Consider the following 17605-nt stretch of genomic DNA (forward strand, 5'->3'; position numbering starts at 1 on the left):
ATGAGGGTCAATATGCAAGTCTCTTAAAGGATGTGCCAGGGCATCAGGGATGTGTGCAGGGTGACATGTTCCAGACTAGGCTGAACTTTGGGGCTCTGTGCTGGACTCTATGTAAGGGTATCAGACCTGATAGACCCTGACTGGGGAAGGGGTAGAAAAAGCTATGGTGCCTTGGGAAAAGAGGGAAGGGGGAAACCTCAGTCCAATTACCGGACAATGTTAGGACCAGTCACCATGGAAACAGGAATGGGGTCAGTCCCCAGTGGGAGGGCTGGGTATATCACAGCAGGACTGCCAGAGACTGTCACCATGGCAACCGGCAACCGTGCCTACGAGAGTCAGCTCCAATACCCTGGTCGTTACGGTGACAGATGGGCGCGGTTATAAGCTCAGAAGGGTGTAAACTGTCTCTCTCTTGTGGGGGTAAGAACTCGGTGGGAGGTGTTTCTGGGCCACCAGCACACGGCAAATAGCCTTCATTTTGGTCACCGCGTCCGGGATCTTCAGCTGGATCAGGGAGAACCAGAACAAGCTCCACCCTTGGGCCCTCTCTAGGTCTGCGTTTCCCAGGAAACACCTGGAAGCACGCTTCTGCCAAGAAGTAAACGCTGATTGGCTGAGTATGAAATGCGTGAGGGAGGAAAGAGACGACCGGAAGTACATCCGGAGGAGTGGAGATACAGGAGGAAAGAAGCCTTAGGTCCGCCTTCTAGTCTAGAGCGACCGCTCTGCTCCGCATCTCGTTGGTTCCGGAGGTCTCCACGGCCGTGGGAAATGCTGGCGCGCGCGGCGCGGGGCACTGGGGCCCTTTTGCTGAGGGTAGGAACGAGGCAGCCTCCTCCAAGGGTTGGGCTAGAGATCACCCGGGTCCTTGTCAAGGAAGGGGAGGGATTCAAAGTTTAGTTAGAGAGCTGGGGTCAGAGGTCATGGTCCCCACGTGAGCCCTTCTCCGGCGGTGTAGGAAGATGCCTCCCGAACAAGCGCCCAGCCGGCTGGGATCTCCGCTAACCCTCGTCTTCCCTTCAGGGTTCCCTGCAGGCTTCTGGCCGCGCTCCGCGCCGTGCCTCCTCAGGATTGCCCCGAAACACCGTGGTACTCTTTGTGCCGCAGCAGGAGGCCTGGGTGGTGGAGCGAATGGGCCGATTTCACCGCATCCTGGAGCCTGTGAGAACCGCTTCTGCTCACCCTGGGCCAGCCTGATTCCCAATTCCCTCACGACATGGCGGGGGTGGTGATGAGAGTACCTCCTTGGGGCCTGCCCTCACCTTTGGCTTGCAACTCCCTAGGCCAGACCGGGCAGAGCCCAGGCTGCTGACCGTCATAACCCTGTTCCCACCTCTTCCTGGTGCCCTAGCATCCTCCATTCGCGGGAGTCTCTCCTACCCACTCTCAGCTCCACCCGTCTGCAAGGAGAAAGATACACTGCTGGCTCCCAATCCCTTGATTCTCCCATCCTTTCAGAGGACAGACTTCACATTCCTGTTCTCTTGGGCTTCCCTACCATTGACACCCCCAGCCTTCTGCTTTTCTGGGCATGTCCATATGTTGATTCCCTACCCATTCCAGGCCTAGCTTGGATACCAACCCTACATCCTTCTGAAGACCCATGACTCTTCTTCCCAGGGCCTGAACATTCTCATCCCTGTGTTAGACCGGATCCGATATGTGCAGAGTCTCAAGGAAATTGTCATCAACGTGCCTGAGCAGTCAGCTGTGACTCTCGGTGAGGGGTGCAGGGTGACTTGGGGGCTCTGAGGCTATTAGGATATGGTTGCTGGAGACCCAGTGCTTAGGAGAAAGAGCTGATTGGGACCTGGAAGTCTGACCTTCCTCCTTTTCTCTCCTGCTCCTGCATTGCAGACAACGTAACTCTGCAAATCGATGGAGTCCTTTACCTGCGCATCATGGATCCTTACAAGGTATCTGTCTTCTGCTTTATTCAGCTCCTGATTTGCTCTCCTCACTAAAACCCTGCACCCAAGCTTCTTACACTACCCATATTCCTCTCAGGCAAGCTACGGTGTGGAGGATCCTGAATATGCTGTCACCCAGCTCGCTCAGACAACCATGAGATCAGAGCTTGGCAAACTCTCTCTGGACAAAGTCTTCCGGGTAAGGGGATCTGAGCCAGAGTTAGGGTTTGAAGACATAGGCTTGGCACTCTTCAGTCCTTTCTGGGGGTCAAGATCAATCCTGAATTCTTCTCAGCTTAGACCCCTGATGACCTCTTTTACACCTCTCTTCCTCCAGGAGCGGGAGTCCCTGAATGCTAACATTGTGGATGCCATCAACCAGGCTGCCGACTGCTGGGGCATCCGCTGCCTCCGTTATGAGATCAAGGATATCCATGTGCCGCCCCGGGTGAAAGAGTCCATGCAGATGCAGGTAGGGCCCAGGGAGGACTTCCCATGCTCTACTTGTATGGGAACCTGGATTCCCTTCCCTCTTGTGATGGGTACGGTTGCAGGTCTGTATAAGAGTTTTACTCTGATTGGTGTTGCTGGGGGATTCCAGGTGGAGGCAGAGCGGCGGAAACGAGCCACAGTTTTAGAGTCTGAGGGGACCCGAGAGTCAGCCATCAATGTGGCAGAAGGAAAGAAGCAGGCACAGATCCTGGCCTCTGAGGCAGAAAAGGCTGAACAAATAAATCAGGCAGCAGGTCAGCAGAGGGTAGAGCCTGAGGGAAGAGCAGGGCATGGGTCTTTGAGGGTTGGTTCTGGGACAGGAGCTTGGGGGGGCGGGGAGGGGCACCCTGACCTCATGGGTCTAGTTCTGTCTCTTTTCTTCCAGGGGAAGCCAGTGCAGTTCTGGCCAAGGCCAAAGCCAAAGCCGAAGCTATTCGCATCCTGGCTGCAGCTCTGACACAACACGTGAGAGGCCCCCGGGTGGGAGTGGGAGACAGATTGACAGTGGAAAAGGTTCTCTTGCCTACCCTTGGGAGAAGTTCCTGCCTTTGTGGGTTTCGTTGAGCCAGATTATATGATCTCTTGTGATATGCCTGTCCTCTTTCCAGGAACCTGACTTTTCCTCTCCACTCCCCCGCCCCACCCTACACCCTTCTCTCAGTCTGTGATCTCTGATTTTATCCCTCCTGTGGCCACAGAATGGAGATGCAGCAGCCTCACTGACTGTGGCTGAGCAGTATGTCAGCGCGTTCTCCAAACTGGCCAAGGACTCCAACACTATCCTGCTGCCCTCCAACCCCAGTGATGTCACCAGCATGGTGGCTCAGGTTAGCATGCCCTGAGGATCTGGCACAAAGCACCCATGCCAGAGATTGAGACCCTGCCGCCACCAGCACCATTTATATACCATACGCGAGCATGTCAAACTCTCGGCCTGCTGGCTACGGGTTTGACATGCTTGTGGGGCTTTCAGAGTGCCCTGAGACCTAGACTTCCCTTCATTTCCTGTAGATAATGAATCTCTAAGGATGAGATACCGGCCTCATCCCTTGAGATAGGGAAGCTCTTAAGACTTTTTTTTCCCCCCCCAGATATTTGTATAGTATTCTGAGGGTGGCCCTGCTCTGGTAGTTTGTAAAATTCCTAGAACTTGACTCCAGAGCTTATAAGACTGACTATCGAGAGAGGGAAAAAGGAAAAACAAGCTGACTAACCACAGCCCCACCTTCTGCCTTCTGCCATATGTCCTAATGGCTCTCTCTTCCTCTTCTCAGGCCATGGGTGTGTATGGGGCCCTCACCAAAGCCCCAGTACCAGGATCCCAGGACTCAGGCTCCCGTGGGAACAGCAGAGATGTCCAGGACACAGATGCAAGTCTTGATGAGGAACTTGATCGAGTCAAGCTGAGTTAACGGAGCTGGGCTTGGCCAAAGAGGCTTGGACAGAGAAGCAGCACTCCCTAACTCTGGCTCTAGCCTCTTTGCTAAGAATTTGGTTATTATTTTTTTATTTGAACTTTAATCATGTAATAAACTGGCCAGTGGTAAACCAGAAACTGTCCTCTCTGATTGGGAAATGAAGTTGAGAAAATCATTATTGTTTTCCATGGATGTTCACTCCCACCCTCTAGTCCTTTCAGGTCTTGCAAGCCAATCCTCTGTGAGCAAGAATGAATCTGATATAATAGAAAATCACCCTTTTGTTTTCAGCAGAAGCTGTGGGATAGGGTGGAAGGATTAAGCCACATGTTAACTGAACCGCCAGTGGGATAGGGTGGAAGGATTAAGCCACATGTTAACTGAACCGCCAGCTGGGAGTATAGTTCCCTCCTGCCAAGTGTTGGGCTGTGATTTTGAGCAGGTGTTTGGGGGGATTTTTAATGGCAAAGAGCATTTCTCTGGCAGGGTAGTACTGCTGAATGCTTAAAGGGTTTTCAGGGAGACTGACACTTATTCATGTATTCAAAAACATTTAATGCTGTCTACAATGTGCCAAGCTCAGTGCTAGACATGGTTTACAAAAATAACCGAGACTCAGCAGCCCCTGGTTTCACAGAATACCAGGTCAGGGAGAGGAGACAAACAAGGAAGCAGACAGAGATACAAAGTGGTAAGGGCTGTCATGGAGGAAAATTCTGGCTGAGAGATACTGGAAAGAAAAGCATGTCAGCATGTGGGTAGCAAAGTTGCCAACTCTGCCATTGAGTTCAGGATGGGAAGATTAATGCATTCACCAAGCTAGGGTTTGGGGCTAGAATATGCTAAGGCCCACAGCTCCAGAGAAATTGGAACATTCAGAGTAATTTGCTGTGGCTCAAAGATGGGCTGTTAGAGGGATGTGACTGTATGGCAAGGTCCAAATCACCGAGTCCTGAAGAGTTTGGACTTTACCTTTAAGGTAGTGGGGAGGAGAGCCCATGAAGGGTTTTCCCCTCTTCCCATGAAGAATTTTAAGAAGATTTAGGTAACTACCTTAGTGTTTTAGATGATAGCTGTTTTGTTGCCATCTGGACAGGGGATTTGAAGGAGAAATGGGAAGCTGGAAAGACTAAGAGGGCTGCTTCCCTGATCCCCGAGAGGGTGATGAGGCCTGAACATCAGTGGAGGTGGAGGGATAATTTGACGTATTTCTGAATTAGAATTTATTCATTTATCCATTTGGTAACTATTGAACCCCAACTATATGCCAGACACCAAGGATATAGTAATGAAGAAAAAATTCTCTGATCTCAATGAGCTTACATTCTCTTTGGAAGGACCAAACCATTAATAAGATGTATCGTATTTCAGATGCTGGTGAGTTGTGCTAAGGAAGGGAAGGAAGATGGGGAGTTTGGGGGTGGGGGGTTCTGTAATTTTAAGTAGAGGGTTCCAGGAAGCCTCACTGATGTTCCATTTGAATTTAGATAAGGAGATGAGAGGAACCTGGGAGTAAATTTGGGCCTCTGGTAATAAAGCTGATGAGATTGATTGCAAAGGCCCTGAGGCAGAGCATCTCTGTCTTATAACTGGAAGAGCAAAGGAGCTGTACTGGATGGAACAGAATTAGGGAAACAGAAGCATCTCCTAGATGAATCAGGGAAGTGGGGAGCAGGTGTGTAGACATGTAGGGCCACCACAAGAACTTAGGCTCTACTCTGGTATGAAAAACCAGAGAGAGATTTTTGGCTTTTAACAGTAGTTTTACTGCGATGTAATTCACATGCAATACAATTCACCCACTGAAAGTGTAAGTTCAGTAGTTTGTAGTATATTCAGAGTTTTACAGCCACCACGATTTTAAAACATTTTCATCACTGCTCCCTCATCTCCACCCTGCCACAAAAACCCTGTACCCATTAGCAGTCACTCTCCTCTCCCCCAGCCCTAGGCAACTACTAGTCACTTTCTATCTCTCTCGATTTAGGTATTCATATAAATGGAATAATGTAATATGTGTTTTGTGATTGGCTTCTTTCAGCACAATGTTTTTAAGGTTCATCCACGTAGTAGCATTCCTTTTTATGGCTAAACAATATTACATTGTATAGACATACCGTATTTTGTTTATCCATTCATTAGTGAAGGCTATATGGGTAGATTTCACCTTTGGACAATTACGGATAATGCTACTGTGAACATGAACGTGCAAGTTTTTGTTTGGATATATGTTTTCATTTCTCTTAGGTGTATATCTAGGAGTGGAATTGTTGGATCATAAGACAACTCTATGTTTAACTATTTGAAGAATTGCTAGACTATTTTCCATCCCAACAGCAGTATATGAGGGTTCAAATTTCTCCACATCCGCGCCAATATTTTTTATTTGTCTTTTTTATTATAACCATCCTAGTGGATTTGAAATGGTACCTCTAGTATTTCCCTGATGGCTAATGTTGAACAGCTTTTCATGTGTTTATTGGTCATTTATATATCTTTGGAGAAATACGTATTCAGATCCTTAGCTCATTTTTAGATGGTATTATTTGCCTTTTATTGAGTTGTAAGATTCAGTGAGAGACTTGGAGAGGGGGAATAATAAAATCTATCAGCTGGAGTCAGTTAAGGGGAAAGCAAGTACCATATATCCCTATTTTACAGATGAGGTAACACCCAATAATGACAGGGAGTGGAGGATCTAAGGTTTAAGCGGTTTGACTCAGAGACCTAGCTCTTAGTCTTACCCAAGAATGGACAGTGGTTCCCTGAACTTGCCTAACTTTGTTTCTTGTACCCAGTTCTCCTAAATAATCTCACATTAAACTCCACCTCTTGCCATCCCTGCGCTCCTTGCCGAACTTGCTCGTAGGCGCCGGCAGATGGCGATGTGGCCCCGCGGGCCGCTCTGTTCGGCGCGCGCACGTCTGTGGTATCAAGACCCAGGCGCCTCCGATGCACTTCCGGGCGCCGTTCAAGGTGAGCTAGGGTCTCCGAGACCCCCTCATCCACTCCCTCTCCGCGAAGGAAGGGAACGTCCCCGCCAGCTCGCAGCCTGGGTGCCTAGGACTGGGGTTGGGGTGCCCAGGCGGGGGCCGAGTAACCACCAGAGGAAGCAGAGCCGTTGGGACGACTGGGTTCCCGGCGAGGCCCCACCGGCTGCAGACCCCACCGGCGCTCACCCGCTGCACCGAGGAGGTCGCGCCCTGGTCTGGCGATCCTGGGTTTCCGGAAGCGGAGTGTGACTACCCCCCTTTCGTCCCCTCGGTCCCGCCCGGCGGGGTTCCCCTGAGGCTGCGAGCCCTGGCCACCCCAGGGGTGTTGAGGTTGGCCAGGTGAGGTGGAGAGCCGGGCTGTCAGAGAGCAGTCTACCCCTTGGAGTAAGTTTTCCCTCGTGGACTGTTTCTCATCCTTAGTATCTCCTGGAGTACGTGTGCGGAAATCCTATGCCCCACTCCCAAAGATCCCGATTTAGTAGATCTGGGGTGGGGGCCAGGAAATAAACATTTTTTTAATAGCCGTTCCAGGTTGATGCCCACAGTCTACAGCTCTCGCCTTCAGAAACACTGGTATCACTGGTGGAGAGGAACAGTGCATTCGGTTGGCTGTGGAACTGCTTGATCTTCAGGAAGGCTTCCGAGAGGAAGTGATTCTAGCTGGGCTTTGTATGGAGGCACCAGAATACCCAGTGGTTCTTTGCCCCAGAGTGATGCATTCTCTGCCCTGCCACCACCACTAGGATGCAGAAGATCTCAGTGCTGCTCTTCCTGGTCTGGGTCTGCTTCCTCTTCTACGCTGGCATTGCCCTCTTCACCAGTGGTTTCCTGCTCACCCGTTTGGAGCTCACCAACCAGAGTAGCTGTCAAGAGCCCCCAGGCCCTGGGCCTCTGCCATGGAGGAGCCAAGGGGAGCCGGGGGCCTGCTGGATGGCTTCCCGGTTCTCCCGGGTTGTGTTGGTGCTGATAGATGCTCTGAGATTTGACTTCGCCCAGCCACAGCGCTCACACGTTCCTGGGGAGCCTTCTGTCTCCCTGCCCTTCCTGGGAAAATTGGGCTTCTTGCAGAGGATCCTGGAGATTCAACCTCACCATGCCAGGCTCTACCAATCTAAGGCTGATCCTCCCACTACCACCATGCAGCGCCTTAAGGCCATCACCACTGGCTCACTGCCTACCTTTATTGATGCTGGCAGTAACTTTGCCAGCTACGCCATAGTGGAAGACAATCTCATTAAGCAGCTCACCAGTGCAGGTCAGTCTAGGCCTCTTTGGAGGCTAGAAGTACTTTGACAAGTTTCTTCTTTAGAAGAACTTGGGGTGTCTAGCTGCATGCTTGACAATGCTGGGGGGAGAAGAGGGGGAGGAGAGGAGAAAGAGACTAGGTTCCTGAATGCAGGGAACTTTGCCCTTCTGAAGTTTCTGATGTGCATGGGGTATGGTTTTACTTTTGGGGCACTCTCGGTAAAGGAGCAGGAGAGAGACCAAGAGGAGAAGATGTGGATCTGGACAATGTACAAGTGTGGAGGAAAGAGTAGAGGGGCAGGCCTTGTCCATTCATTGACTTGGAAAAAGCAAGACATGCCAGGAAAAACAGCAGCAGAGATAGCCAGAAACAGAACTAGCAGAACTTTTTGTAGGAACAAGGAGTGAGAGGTCTGGGTGGAGAGTATGGCTATCAGGAAAAGCTTTCTGGCAGAAAATTTTAGACTTTGAAGGATAAAGACTTGCTGGATGGAATTTCTTTGCCTTAAAGTACATGGCTGGGATTTCTGATGGGTTTTTAAAGGGCCTCCTCTCCTCTTTTCCCCCGCCCCGTTCAGGCTGTGACCCACTCTCATGCCCCTGCAGGAAGGCGTGTGGTCTTCATGGGAGATGATACCTGGAAAGATCTTTTTCCTGGAGCTTTCTCCCAAGCTTTCTTCTTCTCCTCCTTCAATGTCAGAGACCTACACACAGTGGACAATGGCATCATGGAACATCTCTACCCAACATGTGAGCATAGGGCCAGAGGCAGGCCTGAGTTTGGGGGCTGGGAGGGCTGCTTCAGTCCTCAAATTCTGAGCCTCCAATGGGTGCAATGGCCAGGGCTTGGTGCTTCTGGACATAGAGCATCAGAACCTGGCTGGGTTTGGGGAGTGGGCCTTCATCCCCTGTGCTCAGTCTTCTCCCCTTCACAGTGGACAGTGGTGAATGGGATGTGCTGATTGCTCACTTCCTGGGTGTGGATCACTGTGGTCACAAGCATGGACCTCACCACCCTGAAATGGCCAACAAACTTAGTCAAATGGACCAGGTGATCCAGTGAGTGTGGGATTTTGGGTTGGGAGATTGGGTTTGTTTCTGAGAATCTCAGGATATATGGTCCCTAGAGAAAAAGTCCTTCCATTGGAGCCTCTTTCCTGGTTGGATCTGTCTTCTCTAGGCCATTTTCTGAAGCTAGGGGCTCTCATCCATCTTGAGTAGTTCAGTGTGTGGCCTTGGGCAGTAGGGTTATTACTGAAGAGGTATCTCTCTAGGCCCTGATAATGGAAATTATGGCTGGGGGTGAATGGGCCCCTGAGAAAAATCTTTATCCATCCTTACCCCCTGACACATACCTGGCCCCCAGGGGAATTGTCGAACGTCTGGAGAATGACACACTGCTGGTGGTGATTGGGGACCATGGGATGACCAAGAGTGGGGACCACGGCGGGGACAGTGAGCTGGAGATCTCGGCCGCACTCTTCCTGTACAGTCCCACAGCTCTCTTCCTGCGACCCCCACCAGAGGTGAGGCCTGAGTTGTGCTTTGGTTTCCAGGTATTCAACCCTTGTCATGATAACAGCCTCTATTTTAGGCCTCAAATTGATGACCTCTTGGCATCCCCCATTCTCATTTCCTACCTACACCCTATGTCTGCCATCCCAAATGCTGACTTCAGCTCTGTGGTGAACCTATTGACCCCCGTCGTTCTCCTCTAGGAGCCAGAGGTAATTCCTCAAATCAGCCTTGTGCCTACGCTGGCCCTGCTGCTGGGTCTGCCCATCCCATTTGGGAACATCGGGGAGGTGATGGCTGAGCTGTTCTCAGTGGTTGAAGACTCCCAGCCTCATTCCTCTGCTCTGGCCCAAGCTACAGCTCTCTATCTCAATGCCCAGCAGGTAGGTAATGGGTTGGGCTTCCAGGTTATAGAACTAGGACAGACATGGGAGAAGCATAATGACCCACTCTTGTCCTTTGTTTAATCTTAATTTCACCTCCCATAGCCATGTCCTTCTTCCATTATCCTTCCCTTCCCCCCTGTCCTGGATAGAGTTTGGGTCCCTGATTTCTAGGTACCCTCTTTGGTAATACCTGTCTTTGCCTCTGTCCTAATATCTGATCTGTGCCCCTTGGCCTCTGATCTTTTCTGCTAGGTATTTCGATTTCTTCACACCTACTCAGCTGCTGCACAGGACCTCCAAGTTAAGGAGTTTCATCGGCTGAATAACCTCTTCTCCAAGGCCTCTGCTGACTACCTACGGCTTCTGCAGAGCCCCCAGGGGGCCGAGGCAGCACTACAGACTGTGATTACTGAGCTGCAGGAGTTCCTGCGGGGAGTTCGGGCCTTGTGCATTGAGTCTTGGGCTCGGTTTTCTCTGGTCCGCATGGCAGGGGGTGCTGCTCTTTTGGCTGCTGCCTGCTTTCTGTGCCTGCTGATAGCCCAGTGGGCAACATCCCCTGACTTTCACCTCCCCCCTCTCCTAATACCTGTGACCTGGGGCCTGGCTGGGGTTGTAGTGTGTGCTGGCCTTCTGGCAACTACTGAGCTGAAGCTGGATCCAGTGGTTCTAGGGGCTGTGGCTGCAATGGGTTCAGTCCTGCATATTCTGTGGAAAGCCTGGGCTGGCTGGGGGTCCAAGAGGCCTCTTGCAGCCTTGCTTCCCATCCCCAGGCCTGTTCTATTACTTCTGCTCATTCGCTTTGCTGCTTTCTTCTCTGACAGCTTTGTTGTAGCCGAGGCCAGGGCCATCCGCTTCCTTTTGGGCTCACTTATCTTGCTCCTGGTTGCCCAGCTTCACTGGGAGGGCAAGCTGCTGCCACCTAAGCTACTCACAATACCCCGCATTGGCTTCCCGGCCCCAGCAGGCCCCTCCGGGCACAAGGGAACGCATGCCCTGGGGCTTGGAGTTGGGTTGCTTTTGTGTATAAGGCTAGCTGGGCTTTTTCATCGCTGCCCTGAAGAGACACCTGCTTGCCACTCCTCTCCCTGGCTGAGTCCCCTGGCATCCATGGTGGGTGGTCGAGCCAAGAATTTGTGGTACGGAGCTTGTGTGGGGGCACTGGTGGCCCTGTCAGCTGCTGTGCGCCTGTGGCTTCGCCGCTACGGTAATCTCAAGAGCCCTGAGCCCCCTGTGCTCTTTGTGCGCTGGGGGCTGCCCCTCATGGTACTGGGCACTGCTGCCTACTGGGCATTGGCATCGGGAGCAGATGAAGCACCCCCACGTCTCCGAGCCCTGGTTGCTGGCGCATCAGTTGTGCTGCCTAGGGCTGTTGCCGGGTTGGCTGCTTCAGGGCTCTTGCTGTTGCTCTGGAGGCCTGTGACGGTGCTGGCAAAGGCTACGATGGGTGCTCCAAGGATCAGGACTGTCCTCACTCCCTTCTCAGGCCCCCCCACTTCTCAGGCTGACCTGGATTATGTGGTTCCTCAAATCTACCGACATATGCAGGAGGAGATCCGGGGCAGGCTGGAGAGAACCAAATCCCAGGGTCCCCTGACTGTGGCTGCCTACCAGTTGGGGAGTGTCTACTCGGCTGCTATGGTCACGGCCCTCACCCTCTTGGCCTTCCCACTTCTGCTGTTGCATGCAGAGCGCATTAGCCTTGTGTTCCTGCTTCTGTTTCTGCAGAGCTTCCTTCTCCTGCATCTGCTTGCTGCTGGGATACCCATCACTACCCCTGGTAAATACATATCTCAGCCCTGACTCATCCAAGGACAGTAGGGATATGAGTTTGTTTTCAGGCTGGTGTTAAATCCTCAGGTTCTTCACCTTGACACAGGCTCTCATACCTCACACAGTTGGGAGGGTCTTTGTGATCTCTCTCTCTATCTGCTGTAGCCAAGTTAATTGATTCCTACCATTAGCTCTGAGGGCCAGCAGGGTTCAGGAAGGACAGAGATAAGGAGTACTCTAAGGCTCATGCTTAAGGAAATGCTGCATCCTCATGAATGCATTTTCTGATTTTCCAGTCATGGGAGTGGTGAATTATCCATATATAATGTCATAGTGAGCTATGTGTATATGAGAGAGAGAAGAAATTGACCACAGAGGGGTTCAGATTAGAGTAATGGGGCTTTGTGTCTTAGAATAACAATATTGACGATAGGAGGTTGGGGTAATGGGCATATGTGTGTATGAGAATTAGCATTGAAGAAGAAGAAGTAGTAGTAGTAGTAGTAGTAGTAGTAGTAGTAGTAGTAGCAGCAGTAGTATATGATCATGGGGCAGTAGGCTATGGATTAGGAAATGGGATATGACTATAAAGAGGCATGTTTCTTTCCCCAGGTCCTTTTATTGTGCCATGGCAGGCAGTCTCTGCTTGGGCCCTCATGGCCACACAGACCTTCTATTCCACGGGTCACCAGCCTGTCTTTCCAACCATCCATTGGCACGCAGCCTTCGTGGGATTCCCAGAGGGTCATGGCTCCTCTACCTGGCTGCCTGCTTTGCTGGTGGGAGCCAATACCTTTGCCTCCCACCTCCTCTTTGCAGGTACCTCCTCACTCCTCCTTTGCTTCCACTGTTTACTCTGGCTTTGTAGAAGGAAATGAACCCCCTGGGTTTGAGTGGGGACATGTAATTTTGTTGGATCTCTGGCACCCTTGGCCTATGTTAATTGGAGGCTGAGTGAACTAGGCTGATTGAGGGCCAGGCTGCCTAGACCCTGGGTCCTCCATTAATTCTGCCCTGCCTTCCTCTGAGACAGTAGGTTGCCCATTGCTCCTGCTCTGGCCCTTCCTGTGTGAGAGCCAAGGGTCCCAGAAGAGGCGGCAGCCCCAAGGGAATGAAGCTGAGGCCAGAGTTGGGCCTGAGGAGGAGGAGGTGGAGCCACTGATGGAGATGCGGCTCCGGGATGCACCTCACCACTTCAATGTAGCACTGCTGCAGCTGGGCCTCAAGTACCTCTTTGTCCTTGGTATTCAGGTGGGTTCAGGGGAGAGATCATGGAATTCTCACTGTGTGCACATCACATTCTTTCTTTCATACTTTGCCAAAACCCTGGGAGAGAGCCTTGACTGAGGTACAGATAAATGAAGTGGTTGCCCAAGGTTAGTGACCTCAAATGGCAGTATTAAAATTTGAACCTAGCCGAAACGGGTTTGGCTCAGTGGATAGAGCGTCGGCCTGCGGACTGAAAGGTCCCAGGTTCGATTCCGGTTAAGGGCATGTACCTTAGTTTCGGGCACATCCCCAGTAGGGGGTGTGCAGGAGGCAGCTGATCGATGTTTCTCTCTCATCGATGTTTCTAACTCTCTATCCCTCTCCCTTCCTCTCTGTAAAAAATCAATAAAATATATTTTATTTTATACTATACAGTATGTCTTTAATCCTAGACTTAAGATTGTTTCCTGTCTACAAGCTAGATTTAGACCCTGTTGTTGCATTTGGGATTACTCCATTGGTGTTCTGACTAGAAAAACTGAAGTGATGGCCAGGATTCTTTCCCAAGCTGTCATCATGGATCCTCCTTTCCTTCAGAGGCAGGGGTGTGATTGTGACATCTTCCTCCATCCTGGGAGGCAGAGCTTGAGTGTTAGCAGCACAAATGGATAGTGCTTGCCCAAGATCACCCATCGAGTCATGTTGGGGCCAGGCAAAGAATTAGATCTTCTAAGTGATTGCCCAAGCCCAGTTTTTCCCCCCACTGGCACACACTACTTTCCTACTCCTCTCATTCTTCACAGGGGCCTACAACAACTCTCTTTGACCTGCTTCTTCCTCCTCTTCCCAAGTAACTTGACTCCTCCTCTCCTCCCTCAGATTCTGGCCTGTGCTTTGGCAGCCTCCATCCTCCGCAGGCATCTCATGGTCTGGAAGGTGTTCGCCCCCAAGTGAGTGGATTTTTCTTGGGGAGTAGAGGTACTGGGGAGGGTGAAACTGGGAACAAAGAATGAACATCCAGAGTGGACAAGGTTTTGCCTCAGCAGGGAAAAAGCTCTAGACCTGCTCTCAGTGTCCCCTGATATTCTTCACCTTTCTTTACAGGTTCATTTTTGAGGCCATGGGCTTCATTGTGAGCAGCGTGGGACTTTTCCTGGGCCTAGCTTTGGTGATGCGAGTGGATGGTGCTGTGAGCTCCTGGTTCCAACAGCTAGTTCTGGCCCAGCAGAGGTAGCTTAGGCTGTGGATGTTGACTCCTGGCTATGGGGAGAACTGGAGAACAATCTAGTCTGGCCTGTAAGGGTGCTGGATCATCTGCAAGAGAGGCTCAGCCACACTTCTTACCACCATGCAGCCAGGAGCTACTGGCATAAGGGACTTTATTATTTTATAATTAAAAAGCATAGTGGGGCTTGATCTTTAACTCCTGTTTTAAATGCATCTTTGGGACTGGGGGTGGTCTCCAAAGTGGAATAAAATAATATAAATGAGTGTGTCTGAGATGTAGGGAAGCCCCCACTGTCCTATATGGGCTAGCGGGAGTGTAAGTCACCCTTCCCACCTGGCACGGATGGGATCAGTTCTGCAGATCTGCTTTACCTAAGAACCTTTGGGAAATAGTTGCAGTTGTATGAATTCACTTCCCCCAGCTCTTCCCAAATCATGCTTTGATTGTGAAAAAATGGCTGAAAAGACAAGCCCAGGCATCTTGGAGCACACAGACTTTCACTGTGCGAAGCCTGAGTAGTGCTGTCTCTCTCCTGTGTGCTACATCCCAGAACTCCCTTTGCCCTTCACTTCTGTGGAGGCCGCCCTACTTTCCCAACCAGTGTTGCCTTTTATTAGACCTACTTGCCCAGCTGAAAGCATTCTACTTTGTCCCGTTGATTATTCCTAACTTGATGCCAAGACTGTTTGAATCTAATGCTCCTCATACTTATCTCTTGTGTGCTCCATCCACCTCACTACTCCTGTAACATGTGGAAATGCTGACATGAAATCCTTGTGGAAATGTCCATCAAAAGAGTGAGGAACAGCCTCTGAGGAGAAGGGTCAGGACTGGGGTTTGAGGTTTGAGAGTACTCAGGACAGGATGAGATAAGACCACTGAAAGAAGACTGGATGTTAAAATTGTGGGATAACATCTACCTTTACCTCACAAGGTAAGAAGAGAAACTGAGTAGCAGTGTTTGTGCAGTAAAGGCATTCACTGCTGTGGTAGCTAAAGGAAGAGTCCTAATGATTAATGGCCAACAGTCCTTAGTGCTATAAAGGTCAAATAGGAAGATGACGAAAAGTGTGTACTGTTTCACGTAATTAGAGGATAGGACATTAGATCCTGGCAGGGATAGATTTAATAACGCCAGGGGAGAAGTTAGGCCCCAACTAGCCTATAAGATGAATTAGAAAAAGTCCCCTCAATCTGGTGGACACAACTCCCAGGCATCATTTAGTGAGCAGACCAATGCCTTTGTGAAAAGAAACAAAGACCTTTTCTCCATCTCAAGACCCAGGGGAAGGATTTTAGGTACCTCCCCGCCTCCTGCTTTTTCTTTGTCGGGAGCTCCCTTCCCTGGAGCCTAAAGATAACCTGGTCTGCCAACCACTGTGTCCATTTCTCCCGGAATATCTACAAGATTCTTTTAGAGAAAGACCTGTTAGCACATTGATTTATACTATTAAAAATTTGTATCCCTGCCTTTTACTTGACATCAAAGAGCCCATCCACACTAATTCATTGTGTTTATTTTAAAAAAGAGCTTTACAGAGGTACTATTTACCATAACATTTACCCATTTAAAGTGTACAATTTAATGATTTTTAGTATATTTACAGAGTTATATAGCCATCACTATAGTTAGTCTTAGAACACTTCACCAACCCACAAAGGCATTTCTCCATGCCTCCCCCCTGCACCACCAGCCCTAGGCGACCACTATTATGGACATTTCATAAAAATGTATGGCCTTTTGTGACTAGCTTCTTCCATTCAGCATAATGTTTTCAAGATGCATCCATATAGTACCAATTTTCTCTTAAAATTCAGGTAAAATTCACATAACATAAAATTAACCATTTAAAAGTACACAGCCTGGCCCTAGTCGGTTTGGCTCAGTGGATAGAGCGTCAGCCTGCGGACTGAAGGGTCCCAGGTTTGATTCAGTCAAGGACATAGGCCCGGGTTGGGTGCTCCATCCCCAGTAGGGAACATGCAGGAAGCAGCCAATCAATGATTCTCATCATTGATGTTTCTATCCCTCTTCCTTCCTCTCTGAAATCAATAAAAATATATTGAAAAAAATGAAAGTGTACAATTCAGATCTTCCCTTAGGGAAAGGCAGGGGGTCTTATTGTAGTATGCAGTTAATGAGCAGAACAAGGACAATGAGCCAGGTACAGAAAGTCACCTAAAAAAAAAAAAAAAGAAAGTCACCTAGATGGAAAGCCCAGGTGCCTAACAGGACCTCCCCTAAAATCATCCTTAAAACCCTTAGGATGGAGGACCCAGTGCACTCTCTCCCTCCCACCCCCGCCCCAGGCAGGTTACCTGCTTCCACTCTCCTAAGCTCCAAGGGCCCTTCCTTTACTTCCATAACTCATTTCCTAAGCCCTTTTCTTCTAGGAATTACTTTTTCTACCTCTGTAATTTGTTCTAATAAATGTTCTCTTGAAAACAAAAGTGTACAATTCATTGGCCCTTAGTACATTTACAATGTCTTACCATCACTACTATTTCTAGAACATTTCCATCACCCCCAAAAGAAATCACTTATTCATTAGTAGTCACTTGTAATCCTCTTTGCCCCCAGCCTCTGAGAACCACTAATGTGTTTTCTGTTTCTGTGGATTTGACTATTCTGGATATTTCATATAAATTGATTCATATGTGGTCTTTACCATCTGGTTTCTTTCACTCAACCTAATGTTTTCAAGGTTCATCTATGTTGCAGCATGAATCAGTACTTTGTTTTTTTGTTTGTTTGTTTGTTTTTAAATATATTTTACTGATTTTTCACAGAGAGGAAGGGAAAGGGATAGAGAGTTAGAAACATCGATGAGAGAGAAACATCGATCAGCTGCCTCCTGCACACCCCCCACTGGGGATGTGCCCGCAACCAAGGTACATGCCCTTGACCGGAATCGAACCTGGGACCTTTCAGTCCGCAAGCCGACGCTCTATCCACTGAGCCAAACCGGTTTTGACAGTACTTTGTTTTTTTGTGGTCAATTCTATTGTATGGATATAGCACATTTTGTTTATTCATCTACTGATGGGACATTTGGGTTGTTTGCACCTTTTATTTTATTATTTATATTATCTATGTGTGCACATACATATATTACTGATTTCAGAGAGGGAGAGAGAGAGAAAAACATCAATGATGAGAGAGAATTATTGATCACTGCCTCCCACATGCCCCACACTGGGGACTGAGCCCACAACCCGGGCATGTACCCTGACGGGGAATTGACCTCCTGGTTCAGAGGTGAGCCACGCAGGCCGAGCAGATCCTTTGTTTTTTAATTGGCTTTTCTTTTTATCATTGAGTTATAAGCATTGCTTATATATTCTAGATATATAAGTCCTTTATCACGTATATGATTTGAAAATATTCTATCCATTCTGTGGGTCATCTTTTCATTTTCTTTTTTTAAAAATATAT

The 17605-nt window shown here is 49.4% G+C and overlaps 2 protein-coding genes across 6 annotated transcripts; both read left to right on the forward strand.

Moving 5' to 3' along the window:
- Nucleotides 1–686: 686 nt before the first annotated feature.
- Nucleotides 687–3968, forward strand: STOML2 (stomatin like 2). The gene is made up of 10 exons (XM_079789597.1): nt 687–819; nt 1027–1164; nt 1624–1723; nt 1861–1919; nt 2011–2112; nt 2251–2385; nt 2515–2659; nt 2791–2870; nt 3104–3232; nt 3680–3968. Exons 1-10 carry the CDS (start codon nt 775–777, stop codon nt 3815–3817), a joined length of 1071 nt encoding a protein of 356 aa, XP_079645723.1. The 5' UTR covers nt 687–774; the 3' UTR covers nt 3818–3968.
- Nucleotides 3969–6728: 2760 nt separating this feature from the next.
- On the forward strand, nt 6729–16488 carry PIGO (phosphatidylinositol glycan anchor biosynthesis class O). Of its 5 annotated transcripts, none has more exons than XM_079790466.1 (11): nt 6729–6799; nt 7560–8071; nt 8668–8811; nt 8997–9120; nt 9428–9587; nt 9780–9959; nt 10215–11739; nt 12345–12551; nt 12766–12983; nt 13821–13891; nt 14046–16488. In XM_079790466.1, exons 2-11 carry the CDS (start codon nt 7561–7563, stop codon nt 14173–14175), a joined length of 3270 nt encoding a protein of 1089 aa, XP_079646592.1. In that variant the 5' UTR covers nt 6729–6799; nt 7560; the 3' UTR covers nt 14176–16488. The 5 variants fall into 5 exon arrangements, with proteins under 5 accessions (XP_079646592.1, XP_079646589.1, XP_079646591.1 ...); XM_079790463.1 differs by having other exon boundaries at nt 6742–6799; nt 7339–8071; XM_079790465.1 differs by lacking the exon at nt 6729–6799 and adding an exon at nt 7090–7200.
- Nucleotides 16489–17605: the final 1117 nt, after the last annotated feature.

Source organism: Cnephaeus nilssonii (genome assembly GCF_951640355.1).
Source record: "Cnephaeus nilssonii genome assembly, chromosome: 14".
Lineage (NCBI taxonomy): Eukaryota > Metazoa > Chordata > Mammalia > Chiroptera > Vespertilionidae > Cnephaeus > Cnephaeus nilssonii.